Source organism: Chionomys nivalis, chromosome 11, assembly GCF_950005125.1.
Source record: "Chionomys nivalis chromosome 11, mChiNiv1.1, whole genome shotgun sequence".
Classification (NCBI taxonomy): domain Eukaryota; kingdom Metazoa; phylum Chordata; class Mammalia; order Rodentia; family Cricetidae; genus Chionomys; species Chionomys nivalis.
The window spans coordinates 28,603,100-28,618,620 of NC_080096.1; the positions used below are offsets into that span (position 1 = coordinate 28,603,100).

At 42.2% G+C, this 15,521-nt stretch overlaps 1 protein-coding gene across 8 annotated transcripts in view; it reads left to right on the plus strand.

Annotated features, from left to right (window-relative positions):
• Positions 1-15,521, plus strand: part of Macf1 (microtubule actin crosslinking factor 1) — a 345,446-nt gene that overhangs the window by 186,576 nt on the left and 143,349 nt on the right. For all 8 annotated transcript variants that reach the window (XM_057784472.1, XM_057784473.1, XM_057784479.1 and 5 more), the window contains 7 exons: positions 1,789-1,893; positions 2,717-2,812; positions 3,853-3,978; positions 7,059-7,211; positions 9,501-9,655; positions 10,399-10,525; positions 15,303-15,486. In XM_057784472.1, coding sequence (XP_057640455.1) covers positions 1,789-1,893; positions 2,717-2,812; positions 3,853-3,978; positions 7,059-7,211; positions 9,501-9,655; positions 10,399-10,525; positions 15,303-15,486 — 946 coding nt within the window. The remainder of the gene's footprint in view (positions 1-1,788; positions 1,894-2,716; positions 2,813-3,852; positions 3,979-7,058; positions 7,212-9,500; positions 9,656-10,398; positions 10,526-15,302; positions 15,487-15,521) is intronic.

A 15,521-nucleotide genomic window follows, 5' to 3' on the forward strand; every position in this document is an offset into this window, starting at 1 on the left:
AATTACAGTTATAGGAAGGTTGAGAACCACTGGGCTGGGGCTATGTGCTGATAGATAGAATCGGGGACTCTGCTCCTTACGTCTGTTTTGTGAGAAAGATGTGTGGAGGAGAGAGAGCCCTTGAGTGGATTTATTTAGAAGAGTGTATTTTGAGTTAGATAGAGCAGCAGTCTGTATGGTGAGTCATTTAGAAATTAATACAGCTTTATGATTAAGAGTATAGGGTTTGTAGTGTGACGAACCCAAATTCAAGTTCTTATTTGTCCACTAATTGGCTCTGTGACCTTGGGCAACACATTAATCTCTCCGGGCCTACATAAAAATGAGATAATAACTTCTTGAAGGGGTTGTATAAAAGGTTGAGTAAGACTTAATAAGATAATCTAAGCAAAGTGTTTTATAATGCAGGAGTTAATATTATTTAACTGAATTGTACTTTTAGATTTCTATAATAATTTGAATTCTTATGAACATTTTAGTCTTACTCTCTTAAAATGTAAAATGGTCAGGAAATCTGTAATTAATGGGGCAATGCCTTATATTCTCTCTTCCCCCCCCCCTCCCTTTTCTTTCTCTGTCTCTCCCCTCTTCTCTAATCTTTAAAAAAAATCATTTTATGTGTATGGGTATTTTGCTTGTATATATGTCTGTGTACCACATGTGTGAGTTACAGACGGTTGTGAGCCACCATGTGGGTGCTTGAAATTGAATCTGGGTCCTCTGGAAGAACAGTCAGTGTTCTTAACTGCCAAGCCATCTCTCCAGCTCTGCTTTCTATTTTTTATAATGAAGAAGTAGACAAGTAAGTAGGAGCATTTTTTGCTACTTTTAGTATTTCCATACTCAGGATATTAAAACATTTTATAGTCCTCTATGCAAACAGACAGCTATTCCACTAGTACCCACGTTGGTTGGTTTAGTTCCATTACAGCTCCAGTTATATTAAAAATGTGGTCAAGCACTGGTGGCACATGCGTTTAATCCCAGCACTCAGGAGGCAGAGGCAGGCGGATCTCTGTGAGTTTGAGGCCAGCCTGGTCTGCAGAGTGAGTTCCAGGACAGGCTCCAAAACCACAGAGAAACCTCGAACCCCCACCCCCGCACTCCTCCCAAAAGTAAGGGTCTTCTGATCAGAGAAGGACACAGGAATCTTCTGAAGCAGCCTGTGTGGAAACTGCGGCAAGGCTGCTAGACATAGACAGTGCTCTGGAGTTAAAGGGGAAGAGCTTGAATCTGGTAGTGAGGGTTCACTGAAAAGCCAGTATCTAATTTGGGTCTTCTATTAACAGAATTTTGTTTCAGAGGAGGACATTTTAGCTGAGAGAATGTTTAGCAAAGCTTCCTAGTCAGTGGTCTTTCCACTAGTGTGTCTGCTTGTGTGGTGCTGGCTAACTAGTATCTCTGCTTGTGTGATACTGGCTAACTAGTGTGTCTGCTTGTGCGGTGCTGGCTAACTAGTGTGTCTGCTTGTGTGGTATTGGCTGACTAGTGTGCCCCTTTGTTAGTTTTTGGCTAACTAACCACTCTAGCCATGTTTGCTCTTCCCTCTACCTCCTGAGTTCTCACAATCTACTCAGGGCTAGCTCAGGTCTTATGCTTTCCGAATTCCTTCCCTTTAGTTCTATCATTTTTGCCTTTTTTTCTGAGATTCGCCCAAGCGTTTCTGGTTTATACATCACGTTTTGGCACCATTCCAAATTCTTTAAGTCAGGAGGGAACATTGTGTTTTCTTTATTGCCTCTTCTTCTTTAATAGCATTTATTCCATAAAATTAAATTCAATTTGCAGGAGTTGACAATGGAACTGGAAGGGAAACAAGATGTATTTCGTTCTCTACAAGATACAGCAGAGCGCTTGTCACTTGAGAACCATCCAGCTAAACAAACAGTGGAGGTTTGTGGTCTTAGTGTGTGTTAAGGTCAATGTGTTGTTGTGAAGCTGTTGAAATGAGAAGCTTTGTCCTCCAAGGCCAGAGGAGATGTCACAACTCTTGTTTTAGATCATCTCCCTTCCTATCCCAGACTGTTCGGTAGCCCCCAAAAGCCTGCACAGTTTCAGTAGTTTGAGGAGACTATTATTAAGAAGAAGAAGTTAAGAGACTTTGACTCTCTCTCTCTCTCTCTCTCTCTCTCTCTCTCTCTCTCTCTCTATATATATATATATATATATATATATATATATATATATATCTTCTCTCTTAAAAAAGATTTTTATGTTACATTATGAGAGTGTTTGTATGTCTGTGTACCACATGCATGCCTGGTACCTATAGAGGCCTGAAGATGGCATTGAATGCCCTGATTACTGGGCGCTACCATGTGGGTGCTGGAAACCAAACCTCTATAGGACCTCTAGAAGAGTGCCAGTGCTCTTAACCACTGAGCTGCCTCTTGCCCGCATCATGCTTCTTGTTGGTGTAGTGCTGTTGCCCAGAAAGCCAAACAGTAGAAGAACCAGGAGGGATTTATTTATTTATGCTATGTATTTTTCTGAATTAGTTATAACTGAGTATAGAAGAAGCTTTTTCTGGGTAACCCATTTTTAACCAAGGCAAGCTTCTTTCTCCCAAGAAGCATTTTACTGGTGTCAGTTAATGTCTCTGTGTCTCCCTTTTGTGTTCTTCATCAGTAGCAGAGTTGTATTTGGAAAGAGACTCACATATAATTTGAATCTCTTAAACTCCATGCCCTCTGCACATGTGCTTGGCTGTTTACAGGCATATAGTGCTGCTGTCCAGTCACAGCTGCAGTGGATGAAGCAGCTGTGCTTATGTGTGGAACAACACGTGAAAGAGAATACAGCTTACTTCCAGGTATGGTGGTGGTGGTGGTGGACGTCTGTACTTACTTACACCAAAGGTTAGATTTAAAATACACCAATATAGTAAAACTGGGTGTGGTGCTACACACCTGTGATTCTAGCATTCAGGAGGTAGAGTTAGAAGGATCAGAAATTCAAGACTAGTCTTGGGCTACATGAGATCCTGCCTCAAAAAAATGGGGAGAGGTGACTAACAAACATTCATTCATATCAGTTATCTTTTACTATATAAGACAACTCTAAAATCTTAGTTGTTTCAACTATTAATCATGAGTGATTTCAATTTGGTCTTTGCTCAGCTAAGTGGGTTTTTTTCTCTATAGCTTGTCTCATCTTGCCTGTCATGTGCATGGCTGCAGGTAGCTATGGCTAGTGGGCAGGTATCTGAAAGTTGGCTAGGGGACAGCGTGTATAGAAAACCCTGGTGTCCAGTAGTCTTCTTTACCACAAGAGGGAACCGCCCACATGCACAGGCACTTTCTTCTGTTTCTGACATTTGTGTTGCATTGGTGAAAGCAATGCAGCTTCAAGAGTGGGAGACAAATTACCCCTTGAGGAGAAGATCATAAAATATTAAGATTCTCCTTACCTCCACCTGTCACAACAGCAAAAAATACACATTTTTCTTCATGTGAGGGTGGAGGAGGAAAGAAGCTATTTTCTCTCTTACATTTATCTCTTTAGTTATATAATTACATCAGTGAGGTAAACATTGTTTCACCTAGCTTCTAGGTTATTTCATGAACTAGGCCTCATACCAAGTACTGCCACCAAACAAAAGTCAAAAAGGGTGAAGCAGGCTAGCTTCATATCAGATCTAGTGAGTGTTACTGGAAATCATCACTAATACTTTTACACTGTGCTTTTTTAAGGCCTCTGGCTTGTACTCTGGGGCCCTTTGTAATGGGTGGTCACAGGTCCAAGAGAGTGTAATCAGCTTGGTTCAGCTTGGCACAGAAAATTCCTTCTTTGTGAACCTTTCACTGTGCTGCGGCATTGAGCACAATCCAGTCTTTCCCTGTGATTCCACAGTTCTTCAGTGATGCCCGAGACCTGGAGTCATTCCTGAGAAACCTCCAAGACTCCATCAAACGAAAATATACCTGCGACCACAGCACTAGTCTGTCCCGCCTCGAGGACCTGCTCCAGGACTCCATGGTGGGTGTTCCTTGGTGGGAATTTTTGCTTCTGAGAAACAGAGTAAACGGTGTCGGCTGCTGCCACATCAACATCCTTGAAGGCTGCGGGGCAATAAGGACGGCTCGCCTCCCAGTTGTCCAGTCAGTGCTGTCGTCTCTTCTGCTTTCCTCCTTTGAAGAAGTTGCTGATGAGATTCCTTTGGGGAACTATGAAGTAAAGTCCTTGTAACTGTTCCCTGGGCCACCTGGTGCCCATGTTTTCTCTGCATCATCCTTGTTTTAGTGCAGTCATTGGAGCCGAGACTGATGCTAAGAGATCAAGTTGCATAGATATGTTTTTACTCTTTTGAAACACACACACACACACAGAGATCTGAACCAGTTTTTTCTCCTTGACCGTTTTCTTTTGGTAATGATGAGATATTAGGAAGTTGATTTTAGTTACTAAGGGCAGCATTAATATCTTAAGTAGAGATAATTCAATATTTGTCCAAATTTTTAAATGTAATATTAACTTTTAAAGAGAGTTCTTAGGCTGGGCGGTGGTGGCGCACGCCTTTAATCCCAGCACTCGGGAGGCAGAGGCAGGCGGATCTCTGTGAGTTAGAGGCCAGCCTGGTCTACAAGAGCTAGTTCTGGGACGGGCACCAAAGCTACAGAGAAACCCTGTCTCAAAAAACCAAAAAAAAAAAATAATAATAATAATAAAATAAAAAAAAAAGAGAGTTCTTTATGCAGTTTTTATTCAAAATCAATTTTAGATTTATTTGCTCCAGTAAGTTATTCCTTTAGGAGTTGCAGTTGTAAACTCAGCATCAGAACCTGTGTTTATTGAATGCAGTATACAGAATTGTCAAGACAGGGCTCAGCAGCATTGCAAGAGATATGCTGCAGGGGAGAAGCTAGAAGATTGCACATCTCAGGAGATGAGTCCAAATAAGAGAGACACATTTTTGTCTCTCTTGTAACTCAAAAGCATTTTTGTTTTGCTTCACTTTAGCTTTATTATTTGACTTACTTTTTTTTTTTATTCTTTTTTAATTAAAATTTCCACCTGCTCCCCGTTTCCCATTTCCCTCCCCTCCTCCCAAATATTGCCCCCTCCCCCCACTCCCCTCCCCCTATCCCCACTCCTCTTCTCCTCCCCCCACACCATTCCCCCTCCCTCTCGATACTGAAGAGCAGTCCAAATTCTCTGCCCTGCGGGAAGACGAAGGTCTTCTATCTACGTCCAGGAAGGTGAGCGTTTGAGACAGGGTTTCTCTGTGGTTTTTTTGGAGCCTATCCTGGAACTAGCTCTTGTAGACCAGGCTGGTCTCGAACTCACAGAGATCCGCCTGTCTCTGCCTCCCGAGTGCTGGGATTAAAGGCGTGCGCCACCACCGCCCGGCCTTGACTTACTTTTTTTGAGACAGGGTTTCTCTGTAGCTTTGGAGCCTGTCCTGGAACTAGCTCTTTTTTTTTTTTTTTTTTTTTTTTTTTTTTTTTTTGCTTTTTCAAGACAGGGTTTCTCTGGTTTTGGAGCCTGTCCTGGAACTAGCTCTTGTAGATCAAGCTGGTCTCGAACTCACAGAGATCCACCTGCCTCTACCTCCCGAGTGCTGGGATTAAAGGCGTGTGCCGCCACCGCCCTAACTTCCTTGTTTTGTGGGTGAAAGTAGGACCTTTTTGGTGTTGAGGATCAAACCTCCAGTCTCATTTACAACATGCAACCTCCGTACCACTGTTATCGCTGTCCTAATTTTCTTTTCATTTTTTTCTCTCTTTTCCCTTCTTTCTGTTTTTATAATGGCTTCAGACACAAGTAGGCTTACATTCAGTGCTTCACTTGGGCAAATGGAATGTTAACTTGAAATGAAGGATGCAGACTTGACTTTACAGTTACTGTCTTTAAAATGTCTTTCTCAGAGGTACTGCAAGTGTGAAGGAGGACTGTCATCCTTGGCTCTGCTCTCCTCCCTCCCACAGAGTACCTTCCTGTCGTAGGGTAACCCCCTGCAGTTGTCATATCTTCTCTTCTCAAGGAGGGTGGTTGCTGCTCTGTTCCCTCTTCTCCAGGTCAGGGACATCGGGTTGGTGGCATCATCGGGGCATGGAGTCACGGCTGGGTCTGCTCCTCAGCTTCTTCACCAGGTTCCAGAGCACCTGTCCTGGCCTCTGGTTCTTTTCAGAGCTTTACCCACGATGAACACTTGGTCTTTGGATGTTTGGCTTGTGGGTTAGACATCTTTATTGCAAGGAAACTGGAATGGGAAGACCAGCTCTCAAGTGTGGAAATGTGGCTGTCTCCCCTGTATCTTCCATTCCTCTTTCTTAACTAATAAGTTAAAGTTGTATTTCTTCCAATCATGCTCCCGGGGACAGGCACAGGTAGTTTTTTAAGAATTTCTTTTTCTTTACCTGCATATTCTTAATTCTTTAATGGTATATTTCTTAACATTATTAACTCTTTACTCTTACTGCATCCCTGTCCATCCTAAGAAAGCCCTCTTTCTGGGGACTTTCATGTCTCAACATGGGTTGGACCATTCTGGACAGTAGATAAAGGTTATCATTTACTCTCCAATGGAATTGATAGCATTCTGCTACCAATTTTGTTGACAAGTTTATTAGCTTTTAAGGTAATTGGGTTTGCAGAGATTTTAGAATTTTGACTTTTTGCATGATACTACATTCAAGCCAATCAAATTTATGCGAATACAGCACGGCAAGATAAATCCAAAATCATTTGTCATGATGCTCTCACCAACAACATTTGTTCTGAGCTGTATTTGAGAAAATCCTTCATTAGTTCCATTGCTGTGCTCGGCAACTAGGCATTTGTTTTATTTATTTCTTGCATGTGGCTTCATTGGTCATTGTTTAGAGTACAAGGAGAAAGCTGCAAATTTAGAGTACAAAAGCATCTGAAAGAAGACAGACATTCTCTCCTTTTTTCCTTTATCCTTGTCTATACCATTATCTAAGATAGCTCCACTAAGGATCCCTACTTAACTGAGAAATGACATTCTCTTAGGGAGTGGAGCATTGCATTTTCATTATTGACTTAGTGACTTAGAATACCAACATTAATGTCTTTTTGTTTTTCTTGTTTTATAGGATGAAAAGGAGCAGCTTATACAGTCCAAGAGTTCCGTTGCCAGTCTTGTTGGGAGATCAAAAACCATTGTCCAGCTAAAACCGCGCAGTCCAGACCATCTGCTAAAGAGCACTATATCTGTGAAGGCCATTTGTGACTACCGGCAGATTGAGGTGAGATAGGAGCAGGCACCTGGCCTCCAAAGGGAAGAGGGTGAGAAGGGAAGCCTTCAACTAGTGGTACACTAGCAGGAAAAAGGAAAAAACTAACTCTATAAACCGGGTACTTATGGAGGCCAGAGGATATGAAGTTTAAGACCAGTTGGGTCTGTTTGAGACCCTGTCTTTATAAGAAAGAGAGACCAAAAAGATATAAAAGCAAGAGAAGAGGATTTTAAAATGGGAATTTAAGTGTAATCTTTTACCAACATAACAACAAACCCTCCAGTCTATAATCCTGAGGTGCTCCTTTCCTTAGTGATTGGCATCATCGTCCATCGTCCATTCACTGTGTGAGTGTTGATGGAGAAGGACTTTGTTACACTTTGGGGATACATTTAACTCCCTTGTCCTGGTTGTTTCTACAGTTCACAGAGTCACCAAGTCAATGCTAACTTGTAAATCATCTCTCGGGGCTGCTGTTACTCTGCCTAAATCAGATTGTATGTTTCTTGCATTTGGATTGTTATACTAGCCTTCTCGTTTAGTCCATTCTTTATCCTACCTCCAGCACATTCTCCTTAAGGAAGCTACACTCCTGTGTTGGTCCTACAGCATGTCATTGTTGTTCTTAGGGAGAGAGGCCTTAACTCCTTAATGTGGCTTTGAGGTTCTAAATAATGTCTTTAGCTCTAGCCAAGACTGGGTCATCCTTTGTACCACTTCCTGGTACTGCATTTGTCATAGAAAACTGTGGTACTAAAAGTTTTGAATGTAGACCATGTTTGTTTGCTGACCACTGTGCTACTTTTATCCTCTGTGTTGTAGCTGATACAGCACATCCCCTGACACATAGCAGACATGAATAACAATCCGTTGCACATGAGTGTGAGTGAAATGAGTCTGATATACCCCTATAAGCCTGGCACTAGAGAGGCTGAGGCAGAGGGTCACTCCAAATTCAAGTCTGCCTTGACTACATAGTATAAAAAACAAAAACAAGTTAAAATAGTTGTCTCAACATTTTTTTTCTAAAGCAGATTGTGTTTATTATTTGTCTCTCAAGAGAAAGAATTGATGACTCAAAATGATCAAACCTTTTTAGGAGCCTGGTAGGAAGAGGAGGAAGAGAGGGAGGCGTGTCCCAGAAGCAGAGCTGTCCTGCCTATCTCAGCGACTCTTATTCCATAGATGTTGGTCCAGAGCTAGCTCTTAACGGTCTTAAGGTCTCCTTGTAACTCACATGCTGGTTATTCCCCATGACAGGCACTTGATTAATACCTCTTTCCTTGACTTAATATGGATTTATATATTTTAGGGACCCTCACTAAGTGGTAGCAAATCAATCCTTACTTTCCCTTTCTTTTTTTTTCTTAAAGAAAGTAAACAGATTTATTGAATATACTTGCAAGGGATAGTGAACAAAAATACTACCTTAATAACACAACTTATTTTTTGCCTATACATGCATGTATGGTGTGTATGCATGCATGTATATGTGTTTACATGGCAGGATATATGTACACCAGGGTGCTTGTGCATGTAGAGGACAGAGGTAGTTCCTCCATCACTCTCCAGAGTAAATTTACTGAGGTGGGGATTCTTGGCAATTGGAGCTTACTGATTGGACTAGTCTAACTAGGCAGTTTGTCCCGGGATATCCTCCTCTGCCTCCTAACCCATGGGATTATGGTGGTCTGCCTTGCCCACCTGACTTTCTTTTTTCTTTTCTTTTTTTTTTTTTTTTTTTTTTTTTTTTGGTTTTTCGAGACAGGGTTTCTCTGTGGTTTTGGAGCCTGTCCTGGAACTAGCTCTTGTAGACCAGGCTGGTCTCGAACTCACAGAGATCCGCCTGCCTCTGCCTCCCGAGTGCTGAGATTAAAGGCGTGCGCCACCACCGCCCGGCTCCACTGACTTTCATGTGATACTAGGACTCTGAACTTTCGTTCTCATACTTGCACAAAAAAATTCTTTATGCACTGAGCCTAAGGAAAGCATTTATTTTATGCTCGTGTATATGCTTGTGTAAATGGCAGGGGACACAGGAGTTCCATGGTGCACATGTGTTCCAGTGTGAGTGTGTAAGCCAGATGGCAACCTTTGGGAGCTGGTTTTTACCATGTGGATTCCAGGAATTGAACTCAGGTCATCAGGCCTGGCAGCAAGAACCTTTACTGACTAAGTGATGCTATGGCCCTGCAGATGTTTTTCTTAAGGAGACTTTTTTCTTAGATATTTCATAGCCTTGAGATCAGGCCTGTTGTTAGATTTTCTATTAGCAGTAATTTGACTTCATCTTTTCAGATCACTATTTGCAAAAATGATGAATGTGTGTTGGAAGATAATTCTCAGAGGACCAAATGGAAAGTGATCAGCCCTACGGGGAACGAGGCAATGGTGCCATCAGTCTGCTTCATCATTCCCCCACCCAATAAGGATGCCATTGAGATGGCCAGCAGGTAACTGTGGCAGTGTACAGACCTCCCATTAGAGGTTTCAAGTGCCCCACTACCAGCCAGGTGTTTTTCATGATGGATGGTTGTGAGCCATATGTGTGTGCTGGGAACTGAACTCAGGACCTCCGGAGTAGCAGCCAGTCCTCTCAGCCTCCGAGTCATCCTTCCAGCCCCCGTTATTTTTATTTTTTATGTAACTGAGATCCTGATGCCTAGTTTTCCTTTCTAATTTTTGTTTTTCAAGATAGGACTTCTTTGCCTAGTTCTCCAGACCAGGCTGGCCTCGAACTCACAGAGATCTACCTTTCTCTGCCACTGGAAAATTTTAATCTGTAGTTTCCTTGTTTCCCAAGTGGACTTCAGTAGCTTTTGTAATTATTTCAGCATGTTTTGACTGCGTGGAGAACAGTAAAGTACGTGTAAGAAGTAATGGTGCGGTTTTCCAACAGCTCCAAAGGGGATATTTTGTCTATACTCTTTTATTCATGCTTTCCCTGTTATTTCTTCTCTCTGGCTTCTGGCAATCTTTTTACATGCTGGTAACATTTCTGCTACTGAAGGTATGTTCTGACAGAACACCATAGACAGTCCAGATGGATGTCTGACAGAACACCATAGACAGTCCAGATGGATGTCTCACTGAATTCCAAAGTTGCCTATACTGTCAGAACTTGCTACCTTTTCCTCTTAGCACCCAAGCTCTACCTTGCAGTCAGACCTCTAACATGCAGCCCCATTATTTCTAGGGTAGAGCAATCTTACCAGAAGGTGATGGCCCTTTGGCACCAGCTGCATGTTAACACCAAAAGCCTTATCTCTTGGAACTATCTGAGGAAGGACCTTGACCTCGTACAGACCTGGAACACAGAAAAGGTAATTGTGAAGCTGTTACCTCTGACTGATACCTGGAGAGTAAGCTTTATCAGAAGGGTTTCTTTCATTACTGACACTTGTCCCCAGATTAATGAAGGAAAGTGGAGTCCAGGATATATTTCAGTATTAAGGACCTGAGCGCCTTATTAGCAACTAAAAGTGTCAATTAGAATGGTTAAAGAAATGGCGAAAATAAGAGAGAGTGCAGTCTTCTCACTATGTAGAACAAGCACCATCTCTGTGTGCAAGCAGGTAGAATGTGTGGAGTGTGCACACTAGTGTACTGTGTGACCAGGTAGAGTGTGGACTGTGCGCACTAGTGTACTGTGTGGGCAGGTAGAATGTGTGGGGTGTGCACACTAGTGTACTGTGTGAGCAGGTAGAGTGTGGAGTGTGCACACTAGTGTACTGTGTGAGCAGGTAGAGTGTGGAGTGTGCACACTAGTGTACTGTGTGAGCAGGTAGAGTGCGGAATGTGTGCACACTAGTGTACTGTGTGAGCAGGTGGAGTGTGCACATTAGTGTACTGTGTGAGCAGGTAGAGTGTGGAGTGTGCACACTAGTGTGCTTTTATTGACTCATATCCAGGGTGGAACTAATGACATAACTTGTGAGTCCAGCCCCTGGAGCTGAGACATGATTATGAGTTCAAGGCCAACATACATTGCATAGTAAGACTGTGAATGTGGGTAGAACAATGGACGTTGTCCAATGGCGCACAAGGGGTATCTGGTGGGGGAGTGCTACTGTGCTACTGTTTACTCTGAATGTCGATTATGTCGATGGGTTTGGTTAGTGAAAATCAACATGTTCGGGCTGGAGAGATGGCTCAGAGGTTAAGAGCATTGCCTGGTCTTCCAAAGATCCGAGTTCAATTCCTAGCAACCACATGGTGGCTCACAACCATCTGTAATGGGGTCTGGTGCCCTCTTCTAGCCTGCAGGCAGACACACAGACAGAATATTGTATACATAATAAATAAGTAAATATTAAAAAGTGTAGTAGGGAGCTGCGGGCCTCTTCCCACAGCCCGGCTCATGGTTGCCTGGCTAGCTTATGCCCCAAAATAACGACACACAAACTCTATTCTTTTAAACACTGCTTGGCCCATTTCTGTTCATGTATGTAGCACCCCAAGGTGCGCTTACCAGGAAGATTCTAGCCTACGTCCATCCTGGGTCAGAGCTTCATCGTGTCTGCTCTGGAGAGGAGAGCATGGCGTCTGTCTCTCAGAGGAGCTGCCCTGCATCTGAGCTCACTTCCTCTTCCTCCCAGCATTCTATTCTGTTTACTCCACCCACCTAAGGGGTAGCCTATCAAATGGGCCAAGGCAGTTTGTTTATTGACAAATGACCTTCCTCCATCATTTCCCTTTTTTCTGTTTAAACAAAAAAAAAAAAGGAAGGCTTTAACTTTAACATAGCAAAATTACATATAACAAAACAGTTATCAAGTAAAAATTACAATATTTACATCTATTTTATCTTTATCATAACTAAGGAAAACAATAACTATCTATATATTCTTTAACTCCCTCAAAGACTCCAGAAGGATATAGTATTACCTAAGCAAACAAGAAATAAGCAACTTTCAAACTCTAGAAATGACAGAGACATCTCACTGCCTGGACAGTCACCCAAAGTTCCTCTGTACCGTTGGGGCATCCATCTTCGGCCTAAAGGCCCATAGTATCCAGAGACGTTTCCATGAAGCAAGAAATTTAAAGGCAGTTCAGTCACTATCTGCTGTGTCCTGCAGAATGTCTCACAGACTCTTTCATGAATCAGGAACCCCGAAAGATCATCTCACCTTTAGGCAAGTTCAGCAGTCCTCTCTCTGCGGGTTCTTTGTGTCCAGTTTATAAAATAGTCCAGGCAAGAGCAGTTTCTTGCCCAAATGGCTATCAAACTCCATAAGGATCCTCTTCGATGCCCATCTCCTTCTTGAAGTAGATTGGTGCTGCCAGGAGCAGAGTGTCTCATTGTCATGAAAAACCCTAAGTTATTAAAACATTTAAAATACCATATTCTCTAGTCTTTGAAAGATATGATGAATGCCTATCTGAAATATATGCATGCACATCTAGAAAATCTAACTAACATGACTACAAACTTGACTATTATTGATAATTATCCATTAACAACCTATATACATTACATTTTGAAATAAACTATACAATCACAATACCTTAATTAATATCAGAAATACATACACATATAATAAAATTGACCTTAAATTAATATCAGTAAACCAAGATTCATATCAATGCAAATTATTCACATCTATATCATCTCCCCCTTTAAATGTAAAAGAACATTTATAAACAATATATGGGAACATGGACGCAGTTTTTTCTCTCCAAACTGCTTCCTGCTGAATGGGGGCGCTGTTAATCAAGTCTTTCATGGTATAACCTGTGTGCTAGGTTCCTCTCAGTCGGCAGTTGAGCAAAGTAATTTTTTGAAGGTGTTCACAGCAACCCTTCAGGAGGACGTGGTCTATCATACCATATTGGGATCGAAGAAGCAATCCAAAGAGTCTCATCCTCTGTGAAAACAAAAGAAGAAACTCTTTTCCAAAGTATCATATCCTTAGATCCAAATTCTGAAGTCAAGTTATTTTGAAAATACCTATCTTGGATTAATTCAGCACCATTTATAAACAAATATCTTTTAGCATCTGTTGCTCCTTCCTCAGCATTAAAACAATTCAAAGAGAGCATAATAGCATACAGTATCAAGATTCTCATTGTATTTTCCATCTTTGTGCAGCTTTATTTTAACCTCTATTTCGTTTACTTTTACTTTTATTTTATATTTTCTGTATATCTTCGTCCTGGAATAACTCTTTAGGCCAGGCTGTCCTTGAACTCTCAGAGATCAGTTTGTCTCTACCTTCTAGGCACTGGGATTAAAGGCGTGTGCTACCACACCTTGAAGTCTCAGAGGTCAATCTCCCTCTGCCTCCCAAGTGTTGGGATTAAAGGTGTGTACTACCACACCCAACTACTCTCTTTCTTCCTTATTTTACTTTTAAGAACTTTAACTTTCAGCCTGCATATATTTTTAAACACACTGTAAATCATTTAAAGTTTTCTTTTGTCTTTGAATCTCTCTTTACTGTATCTCTCTCTCTTTTTCTGACCACATGAGTCTTTAATTTACCAAGCAATATCAGTAGGAAGAAAGCCGTGCCATTCCTTAGCTTTCCAGCCTCATGGCGGAGATAGCGGCTGTAGCCATGTTTATCACAACTCTGTGGCGTTTCAAGGTCTTTGCCAACAAGCAAACTGCAGCATTACATCCACAGACAACAATCAAGTCCTCTCTCTGTAGTTGGCCCTCCTGCCTCAAACAGTCAAGAGTTTGCCCTGGCAGGATGGCCCAGAAAGCCAGCATTTTAAAACAGCACAACTTTTTTCCTGCTACGGCTGAAAACCGAAAAGCATGTCTTCAGCTTTTCACCAACACTGTTTTAAGTATTTCGTGGCAGGACCTCTTAAATGAGCTGCAAGGTTTCACAGCTGAAGCTGAGTCAGGAAGCCTCTCTTAGATGAGAGCACTTGCTTGCCTCTAGCAAGCAGAGCAGACCCGAGAAATTGCTGCTACCAAGAAAACACGCTTTACTCTATTCTTTCCCAAGCTTTCTCAGGCTTTCTGTGGATGCAGTTATCCACGTGGGCGCCATCTGTAGTAGGGAGCTGCGGGCCTCTTCCCACAGCCCGGCTCATGGTTGCCTGGCTAGCTTATGCCCCAAAATAACGACACACAAACTCTATTCTTTTAAACACTGCTTGGCCCATTTCTGTTCATGTATGTAGCACCCCAAGGTGCGCTTACCAGGAAGATTCTAGCCTACGTCCATCCTGGGTCAGAGCTTCATCGTGTCTGCTCTGGAGAGGAGAGCATGGCGTCTGTCTCTCAGAGGAGCTGCCCTGCATCTGAGCTCACTTCCTCTTCCTCCCAGCATTCTATTCTGTTTACTCCACCCACCTAAGGGGTAGCCTATCAAATGGGCCAAGGCAGTTTGTTTATTGACAAATGACCTTCCTCCATCAAAAAAGAATTTTTAAAAAAAAGAAAATCAACGTGTTCACAACAATTACACGTAACAATTACACGTATTTATTTATTTGTTTGTTTATTTTGGAAACAGGGTCTCACTCTGTACCCTGGCTGGCCTGGAACTATGTAGACCAGGCTGACCTTGAAATCACACAGATTTTCCTGCCTTTGTCTTCTCAGTACTTGGAATAAAAAAAAATCATTTGCCATTGTGCCCAGCCGATTTGTACACTTTTGTATTTATGACAGAATCAACACAAAAGGAAGGAGAGGGGCTGGAGATATGACTCAGTGGTTAAGAACACTGACTTTTGCCAGGCGGTGGTGGCACACACCTTTAATCCCAGCACTCGGAAGGCAGAGTCAGGTGGATCTCTGTGCATTTGAGACCAGCCTGGTCTACAAGAGCTAGCTCCAGGACAGGCTCCAAAGCTACAGAGAAACCCTGTCTTGAAAAACTGAAGGGAAAAAAAAAAGAACACCGACCTTTTCCCCAGAGGACCCAGGGTCAACTCCCAGCATCCACATGGCAGTTCACTACTATCTGTAATTTGAGTTCTAGGGGATCTGACACCCTCACACAGACATATGTGCAGGCAAAACACTAGTGCACATAAAAAATAAAAGTATATTTCTAAAAAAGGAAGGAGAGTGAAAATAGTATTTTTCTATTCTTTTGAAATTTATTTATTTATTTTAATTTTTTTTTAAAGCTTCGTTCCTTAGCCCCAGGAGAGTGCCACCAGGTTATGAAGAACCTCCAGGCCCACTATGAAGACTTTCTACAGGACAGTCATGACTCTTCTGTCTTCTCAGTAGCTGATCGCTTGCGAATGGAAGAGGAAGTAGAAGTTTGTAAAGCCCACTTCCAGCACCTGATGAAATCAATGGAGAATGGTGTGTGCAAGAGGCAGAGGGAGGGAGGGCAGTGG